General features: G+C 35.5%; 4 protein-coding genes across 5 annotated transcripts; 2 read left to right on the top strand and 2 right to left on the bottom strand.

Moving 5' to 3' along the window:
- The first annotated feature begins 423 nt into the window (after positions 1–423).
- On the top strand, positions 424–1930 carry LOC120773954 (something about silencing protein 10). The gene has a single exon (XM_040103182.1). The coding sequence runs from the start codon at positions 490–492 to the stop codon at positions 1828–1830; it is 1341 nt and encodes a 446-aa protein (XP_039959116.1). The 5' UTR covers positions 424–489; the 3' UTR covers positions 1831–1930.
- LOC120773953 (squamous cell carcinoma antigen recognized by T-cells 3) lies at positions 1914–6348 on the bottom strand. Of its 2 annotated transcripts, none has more exons than XM_040103181.1 (13): positions 6245–6348; positions 5262–5632; positions 5021–5196; positions 4798–4957; positions 4066–4738; positions 3823–3988; positions 3676–3760; positions 3153–3587; positions 2974–3091; positions 2799–2910; positions 2615–2735; positions 2448–2550; positions 1914–2388 (listed from the first exon to the last, which is right to left on the bottom strand). In XM_040103181.1, the coding sequence occupies exons 1-13, from the start codon at positions 6257–6259 to the stop codon at positions 2131–2133; spliced, it is 2793 nt and encodes a 930-aa protein (XP_039959115.1). In that variant the 5' UTR covers positions 6260–6348; the 3' UTR covers positions 1914–2130. The 2 variants fall into 2 exon arrangements, with proteins under 2 accessions (XP_039959115.1, XP_039959114.1); XM_040103180.1 differs by lacking the exon at positions 6245–6348 and adding an exon at positions 5712–5937.
- A 287-nt stretch (positions 6349–6635) lies between these two features.
- LOC120773955 (thioredoxin-2) lies at positions 6636–7250 on the bottom strand. The gene has a single exon (XM_040103183.1). It carries the CDS (start codon positions 7179–7181, stop codon positions 6852–6854), a length of 330 nt encoding a protein of 109 aa, XP_039959117.1. The 5' UTR covers positions 7182–7250; the 3' UTR covers positions 6636–6851.
- Positions 7251–7936: 686 nt separating this feature from the next.
- On the top strand, positions 7937–8978 carry LOC120775252 (thioredoxin M5, chloroplastic-like). Its single transcript, XM_040105333.1, has one exon. The coding sequence runs from the start codon at positions 8008–8010 to the stop codon at positions 8767–8769; it is 762 nt and encodes a 253-aa protein (XP_039961267.1). The 5' UTR covers positions 7937–8007; the 3' UTR covers positions 8770–8978.
- Positions 8979–9000: the final 22 nt, after the last annotated feature.

Genomic DNA, 9000 nt, shown 5'->3' with positions numbered 1-9000 from the left:
TCAGAGTAAATATTGGGTATAGTCCTACGACTATTACTGCTTACCCAGAGGCGTGAACGCAACCCATTACAACCCAAACAGGGTTAACACAAAACTTATGTCTTGTATGCAAAGAGTCCCCGCATGTCACTGACCATTTGTGTGCAGGGCTCGCTAAATCAATCTACTTCTGTTCCGATTCCGTCGAAACAGCCCGTTTCCTGACTTTCCGGGAAATATTACGGCCTTTAGAGATGCCTAAGGCGGAATAAAGTTGGCGTTAGGATCTCTTAGATGAGTTAAACAACATGCATCTCATATTTATAGAACAGTTTTTAAAATAGTTAATACGTTGGCTACTCTTTACTAATTGTTTATTTATCTGTGAATGTCACGAAGTAAGAGGAAGAATCATTAAACAGCTGTTTTTTGATTGGACGCGAATCACACGTGTGTGATAAGTGAAGCTAAAAGTTATTTTTCCAACCATTAATTTTAATTTTTGGTAAAATGGGAGATAAAATTCATATAGACCAAAAAAGATACGATGATGCTGACGATTATGAACCTACAGACTCTGAAGCGGAGTATAGTGAGGATGATAAAGAATTGTTGCGCCAAGTTCGAAAAGGTCGTAAACGTGAGGTTGATAGCAAAGAAAACGAATTGATGGCATTCGATGAAAGTGATGATGAGGACGATGATGAGGATGATGTGGGCGATTTAATTCGGGACAGTGATATAGAGGGCGCCGAGAGTGATGATGACTTACCCGATACCACAAATTGGGGCGATAAGAGCCGCAATTATTACAATACGGATTTTGTGGATCCTGATTATGGCACATATACTGCGGAACAAGAGGAGATGGCTAAGGAAGAGGAAGAGGAAGCGAAAAAGATACAAATGCGTTTAGCGAAACAAATGAAAGAAGAGGACTTTTTATTGGATGACACACTTATTCATGCCGTTAAACCTAAAGAAAAAAAGCTCAAAATGGAAACTGCAGCGGCAGAACCAATCGAAGTTAAAGCTGATCTTGCTGGTATTACAAAGCGAGATAAATTAAGATTATTTCAAGAAGACTCACCAGAGTTCGCACCACTTGTGGACGATTTTGAAAATTATGTGAAAGAGGTGGAACTGATTATAGCACCCGTTATGCTATACGTGCGTCAAAACAATGTGCCAAAGATACCTGCTTTACAATTTGCAGAGCTCTATCAAAATATAGCGCTCAGTTATTGCTCGAACGTAGCATTTTATTTGCTTTTGAAAGCTAAACGTACCGCTGTACGCAACCATCCAGTTACAAAACGTTTATTACAATTGAAAAAACTCATCAAACAGTTACAAGACAAATACGATAATATAATACGGCCACAATTGGAGGCATTATTAGAGCGAATTGTGGATGGTGATAAATTCCAAGTATTGGATGTTAAGGATATCGCTGACAGGACTAAATCGAAGAAGAAGACGAAATTGGGTATACTCGAAAAATATGATGAGACAAGTAAAGTTGATATCAAACCCGCTGATGAGCAGTCTGAAGACGACGATGATGACGACAATGAAGATGAAGATATGGATCTTACTGAAGCTGATCCATATGCGGATGAGGATACGCGTCGTGGCATTACCTATCAAATTGCCAAAAACAAAGGTCTTACACCCGCGCGCAAGAAAGAATTGCGCAATCCACGCGTCAAACATCGCAACAAGTTCCGCAAAGCTTTGGTGCGACGCAAGGGTGCAGTACGCACCGTACGCAAAGAAACAAAACGGTATGGTGGCGAAATATCCGGTATCAAAGCGACGGTCAGCAAGAGTGTCAAATTCAAAGTATAATAAATTCAAAATATATATTTTTAATTTTACAATGTTGGCGAGTAGATATTACGTGGAGAGTGTTAATATAAAACACAAAGTGATTCTTACAAAAAATATATATATTACCTTTTATTTCGTGTTATTGAAAGGAAGGACAAAATGTAAACAAAGATTAATACATTATTATGGTGCATTGTTCTTGTTTTTTGTTTAAATATTTACGATCTAATCACTATTTAATTCACAATGGGGTAGATAAATACTACCGATATAATATCGGTGGTGGCTGTAATTTCATTCAATGACGACAAGCCACACTTATTTGAGTAATAATTTTCGAAAGTCCTCATTTGTTTTGGAAAGAGACGCTCCATTTGTAGCTTTGCTAGTTGTTGCACTAGTGACATTAGTATCTTGCGCGGTGGTAAGTTGTTTACGCACCACTGTTGGTATAAGTGACATGCGTGGCTTTTGATCAAAAGCCTTATTATGTTTTTTGCTTATGCCAAGCACTTTATTTGCATTTATGGCGGTCGAAGCAGGTTTTGGAGGCGGTGCTGAGATCGCTACTGTAATCTGTAAATTAAAATTATTTAATACACGACAACAAAATTATTTCTTATATGTATGCTTACAATATGCGAACGCAGTTCGAGTTGATCAGTAGCAAGCACTGCCTTTCCTGCAGCTGATTCATCTTGGTATTCGATATATGCGATATTTTTGAATTTACCACTTCTGCAAATACAATTAATTTTTATTATTTGGCTTGTAATGAAAAAAAACTTTAAATGCAACGTACTTGTGATATACTAAACGAACATCTTGCAATTTCCCAAATGCGCCAAAAATCTGCTCTAATTCTTCCTTTGTGGTGTCGGGGGGTAAACTTTTGACGAAAAGTTTCTTTGGTTCAACATCATCTGATCATTAGGAAAGTTGTACACTTGTGCCAAGTCTGTAATCTTATATATGTGTAAACATACCTGAATACTTGAATTTCTGTCGCTTTTCTTTGTCGCGCAAAACGCTGGATATATATAGCGGCCGACCGTTCAGGGATATTCTATCCATAGCTAACGCTTTCTCGACTTCAACCTAAAGGTAAAATAGAAGTTGCTGTAATCGTTATAAACTAAAATAAAAATTTTTGATTTTTACTTCGTTTTCCAGTTCTGCATAACCAAACCCTCGACTTTTGCCATTCGCAGAGCGTATAAGCGTCACATTTACAATTTTTAAACTAGGCAAATTGGCACGTATATCATCCTCAGATAAACTAAAATGAAACATTTTTCTTATTACTTTAGTTCTTCCTAAGTAAATGCTGGGCTTTGTACCTGTAGTCCAAATTACTCAGAAATATGCGTAGATGATCTTTGGTTAAATCTATTTCTTGATTTTCATGTTCTTTAAATGTGGCGGTTTCAACTCGTTTTGCTCCAGGTACATTGGCATTACCACCACCTCCACTATTGCCACTAGGTTGTACATTTTTCTTTAATATTTCCGGCTTCGCTTTCTTTTCCGGCAGCGTAGATTCAGTCGCCGCGGTTGTTTTCCGTTTTAAGCCTCGATTACTTTTATTAGCTGCCATTGAATCAGATTTCACGGGTAAAACTTCTGTACGATACTGTATTTTGAATTCAGCACATTCCTTTATGCAGTTACTAAGAGTTTTGGTTGTGCCATTGCAACGTTCGAAGCGTTCCCAAGCTGCCACAATTACCATTGGATTATCAAGTCCAGGTGAATGCAAAGCTTTGCGAAATAATCTATGGAAGATAAAGCGTTCAAAATATTAGAAGTTAAACAGAATATAAAATACTTTGTATAATATAAATTTATAAAAAAAAAACATACTTCCTCGTGGCTTCCAAGTCCCGTCGCAGCTCCAATTGTGCAAATTCTATCCACAGTCCTGAGCGTGTTGCATTGTCGGCACTTTCTACGTTGTTTTAAAGAAAAACGGTTAACCGCTAAAAATTATATAAAATAAATAAAAAGTACCCATAGCTGTTGTCCAGAGCTCTTTTCCACGTTTTGCATCTTGTAACGGCCCATATTCCAAACGCCCCCACAATTGTAAGATCTCGCAATTGCAATCCGCTAACACACCCCATTGCTGACCGAGTATAGTCCAAGCTAAATTGAAATTTTTACGTAGAATGTCGCACTGAAAGTTTTAAAAACGCGCATAAATGTAGTTGGAACCCAAAATATGTTTAAAAAAAAGTGTACAAATTAATCTACCTCGTCATCATTCTCGTAATTCGTGTGCCGTCGCAAATACGTTAAATACTCCAACCAGACAGTGACAGCCTGCTCGGCTGTTTGAAAACCAGCTGTCATAGAGCATTCCAAAACTTCCTGCACTTCCTCCCGCGATTTACCCAACTGCTCCAGCAGTAACATATGTTTCACATACAATTTTTCCGACCATGTACAATTGCGCAACGCCCGCTTATTAACATCAACTGCTGTTTGGCGGAAAATAGGTAAATCTTGTAGTTCTTCTGGTCGCCCGTAAGCGTCACGGTAGGTGAGGAAGTCGATGTACGTTAACCAGCATTCAATATTTAAGCAGCAGGCGGCCACCATACGTTCATAAACTGTTTGCAACACATTTTCATCAAGAAATTTATCAGATTCTTTGATATAGTTCATATAGATCTCAGCACGTTCGCGATAGCACTTAACATCTAACTCTTTGAGTTTATATTCGAAAGGTAAAATTTTACTCTGGTATTCTTTTGCTTTGAAATAATTTTTATCCAACAATTCCCAACTTATTTCATGGTTGATGTGTTCTTTGTTCTTTTCGTAAAATACTTTAAATTCAATGTAACTCTCTTCCATATTAAAAAGAGGGTATTTCAATTCTTGTAGATAACTCTTGATGTACGCCTCTTGTTTTGCTTCCGCACTACGAAATTATGCGAATAATATTATGCATATATATTTATATATATAAAATCTATTTACCTCATAGCAGGATGTGCTGATAAGAACTCCCGGTAGAGTTTGAAGAATTGTTGGCCCTCAAGACAATGTAAACCATAAGTGCCTAATAATTCACACCATATTTTGTCGGGATCACCGCAACGTGGAGCTATTGCCGCAAATTCCAAAGCAATGTCAGTTGCTACAAAAAATTAAATTGTAATGCAATCTAGAAAGTCATCTTAATATGTATTAATTCACTTACAATAATAATCTGCCAAAGATTTTCGAAAAAGACCTTCAACAAATTCCATTTCCTTGGGAGACAGAGCTACATTCATTTCAATACTCAAATACTTTAACCACAGCTCTTGCGACAAAGGGTAAACAGCGGAAAAACGGCTATATGCTTCTCTTATGATATCCAGGTCGTCTGTAGTACTGTAAAATAAATTTAAAAACTATTTTAAATATTTGATTCTCATAACATAATTGTAGATATTTACTGTGCTAAATCACATAGTTGTATATATTTATCGTATGCATATTGGTTTACATCTAACTCTTTGCATAACTTTTTATATGCCGCTAGTGACTTTTCCGAATCGTCCATGTCATCATCATCATCATCACTGTCCTCACTGAGCCCATGTTCCATTTTTTGCCCAACAGCAACTTCTGATGGTTCGGCTATATCCTCGTCACTTAAACTGGCATCATCAATACCAATTGTGCCATCTTGTAGCTGCGCAGCTTCATTCATAAGTGAATCTTCGTCCGTGAGTACTGCTGTTGGTGGCGCCAAAGTTCCAACTTCTGGTTGTACCTTTGCTCGCACAGCATCATACTCATCATCAGATTTTAACAAAGCTTCCTCCTTTAATATAAAAAAGAAAACAAAATTGATATGATAATAAAAAATGCGTACAAAATATTGTGAAATATTATGTGGTTACTTCAGCTTCATCAATTTCTCCTAATACGGCAGTACTCTCTTTGGCGTCTGTTCGCGGATTTTCATTTCTTACACTCATTTTGTTCAAAATATATATATTTTTACGAAAAACCTCTTTCAATTGAAAATCCATACAAATCGCTAGACAAAAATTATTCTCTTCTTCTTGTCACAATTTTTACAACATTCACAAACAACGTGGATTAGGATTTTTCTATTCCATTGTGGATGGTATACGTAAAAAATTAACCAATAAGGTACCATGACTGCTTGGGATACATAAAAAAAAAGTTAGGAAGTCTGAATTACCTCAACTCATAATTAAGCAAATATTAATAATTAAACAAAAACTTTAAGTACTTTCTTTTCGATTTTGACGTTTTGACTTCATACCATTTAGCAATTTTCCACACAGTTTAAATATGTCCATTTATGTATTTTTAATAATTTAAAAAAATTAAATAATATTTTTGAAGGTGCTAATTCCACTGTTTTGAACGGTTTATTTTTTACAATCAATATAAAATGCCGTACCATTCTGTTGACCATCTTAAATTATCCAAATTAATTCCGAAATAAATTTGTTAATATAAGTATGCGATTCAGAATGTAAATATTTTTTTATCATAAAACTCACAAGACACCCAATCGAAGACGATCTGAAGGCAACTATGGCGTATTGTTGCGATGCTGGTGTCTATATTTATCCGCTAACCACGCAAAACATAACTGTTCCTTGAATCAAGCAACATTCAAGAAACATTTCTTATTAAATACCGTAATCGCAGATCAAAGTCCAATTTTCAAATTCTTAAAATATTTTTTGGCTAACGAATTCGTTTTTTACCTCAAGAGTTCATTTTAGACTAAATTATAGGCCAATCCTGGACTATAGTGATGTGTTTTTTTTAAATAGAAATCCAAATTTTTTAGCTCATTGTCATTTTATTACATAATTTAACATACAATAGTTTTACATTGTTTCCTTAATTTTTCTATGGCATACCAGATGCACTTTACATTTGTTAAATTACAATAAAGTTAATTACATTACAAATATTTGTTTTTTTTTTCAAAACCTCTGTTATAAATATTTAAAATTTTAATTTTTTAGTTTTCATTTACATTACAATCATTTGTCTCACTTAACTTTAGCCATTTTTGACATTTTGTACTCCAACTCCATTTCATCAGCTCCTGAAAAACGATCGATCTTACGTCCATTTCTGATAAATACAAACGTGGGCATACAAGATACTCGATAGTCATGTGCCACATTGCTACACTTGTCCACGTCCACTTTTAGCACAACTGCTTTGTCCTTATATTTTCGCGATAGCGCTCTGACTTTGGGTTCAATACTCTTGCAGGGACCACACCAGCTGGCCGTGAAATCGACAACCACCAAACGGCCGCCAGCGGCCGACAATTGTCTGTCAAAATCAGCATTACTTCGGACAGTGTGCAACATTTTGTTTTTTAGTTTTTTTGAAAATCGTCGAATAGGGACAAAATAATTTATAATAAAAGAAAACTTGTACAAAACAAACAAAATTACAATGAAATAAAGACCAGTGTCTTATTAATACAACTGGGACGTCTTAACACTTTGTGAGCTTTACTAAAAGTAAACCTGCATTCAATTGCATTATTCTAAAATACCAAATTTAGGCTACAGTTTGTTGCTTAACGGTTTTATTTAAATGCATAAGTATATGCATATCCATATGTACATGCGTGTGTATGTTATACAAACAATTTATAACACAACAAATGTTTAATATATCTATGTACATACTTCTTCACCTTAACTGTATTTGTAAAAAAAATTTTTTATAAGTATGTATTCAACATATAGCCGAATATGCAACTCCCGGTGTAAATTTGAAATTTTATTTAAGTTGTTATTGCAGCAAGAAAATACCCTTTACAAAAAAAGATTTTCATCCAAGAACTTCACTTTGATCGTTCAGTTTGAATTGCAGCTACATACATACATATGTATGTATATGCTATAGTGATGCGAGCTGAACAATTTCTTCTTAGATTATAACGTTGCCTTCTCAAATAAAATAGTTTTCCATTAAAGGGCTTGATTTTGATCGTTCAATTTGCATGTCTGTTTATTCATAGTTTACTATAATCTCGAATAATACTAAGTTTTCGCTAGGAACCTATATGTACATAAGTACAAGTATATTGGCATATTTATTTAATAAAAAACTGTCAAGTTGAGATTTCAAAATTTTTTGGTTATTTTATAATTGTCTTTTAAATTGAAAATAAATAAAATTTAAATGTCTTCTGGACAAACGCCCAGACCCATAAGCAATACGGCACCAGCACCAGCGGGTAGGAATCGACAACAACCAACTCCAACCCCACCATCAACGACAGCAGCTCCTCCAGTTGCAAATACCACAAACACCACTGCACAAGCTCACGCTACACCACCGACTCCTCCAACAACGCCTGTAAATCGTTCGCCACAGCCAATATCTCAGCCATTAGCAAGTACCGCGGTACAGCCCACACAAGTACACCCAATACCTAGAATCCATCCATTACCCCCAGTTACCCCGCCAAACACTCCTGCTGGAGAAAACGTAAATGAATTAATAATAATAACCGAAAGTGCTACCTACAATAAACTTTTGAGTGATGTGGGAAATAAATATTTACTAGTTGAATTTTATGCACCTTGGTGTGGCGCTTGTATGCTTATAAATAGGAAACTCGAAGAACTTGCAGTATCATATTGTGGTAAATTGATCATAGCGAAAGTTAATATCGATGATTGCGAACAAATCGCTATTGACAACAATGTTAGCATGATGCCTTCGTTTATGTTGTTAAAAGATAATCAAGTTTTGGAAAAGTTTGCCGGAAGCAGTGAAGAGAAGTTACTGAGTATTATACAAAAAAATGTGGGAGACCCAACGAATGTCATTAGTGACCCACCAACCACAAATCCAACAACAGCTGGACTATCACAGCAAAGAATACCTATGGAATCGACTGCACAAATGGCTCAAGCTTCCCCATTGGCGCCAACTTAATCGAAATTGATACATTTTTAATAATAAATACATATTATGTTTGAAGCCCGGTTGTTAATAATGTTGTACATTTGATGTAATTAAATTTCCTTTGACCAAACTACACTTTGCTAAAGAAACAAAAAATTGCTCTTTAAATTCACAACCACACTGTTCAGATTTTTCTGTTAAAGGGCTGAAAATATTGAAAATAAACTTTCAAACAAAAATTCACAAAAATTATCTCTGAAA

The sequence above is a fragment of the Bactrocera tryoni genome, chromosome 4, assembly GCF_016617805.1.
Source record: "Bactrocera tryoni isolate S06 chromosome 4, CSIRO_BtryS06_freeze2, whole genome shotgun sequence".
In the NCBI taxonomy this organism is placed as follows: domain Eukaryota; kingdom Metazoa; phylum Arthropoda; class Insecta; order Diptera; family Tephritidae; genus Bactrocera; species Bactrocera tryoni.
The sequence above is the reverse complement of the archived record's forward strand: the minus strand, read 5'-3'. Positions and strand labels throughout refer to the sequence as shown.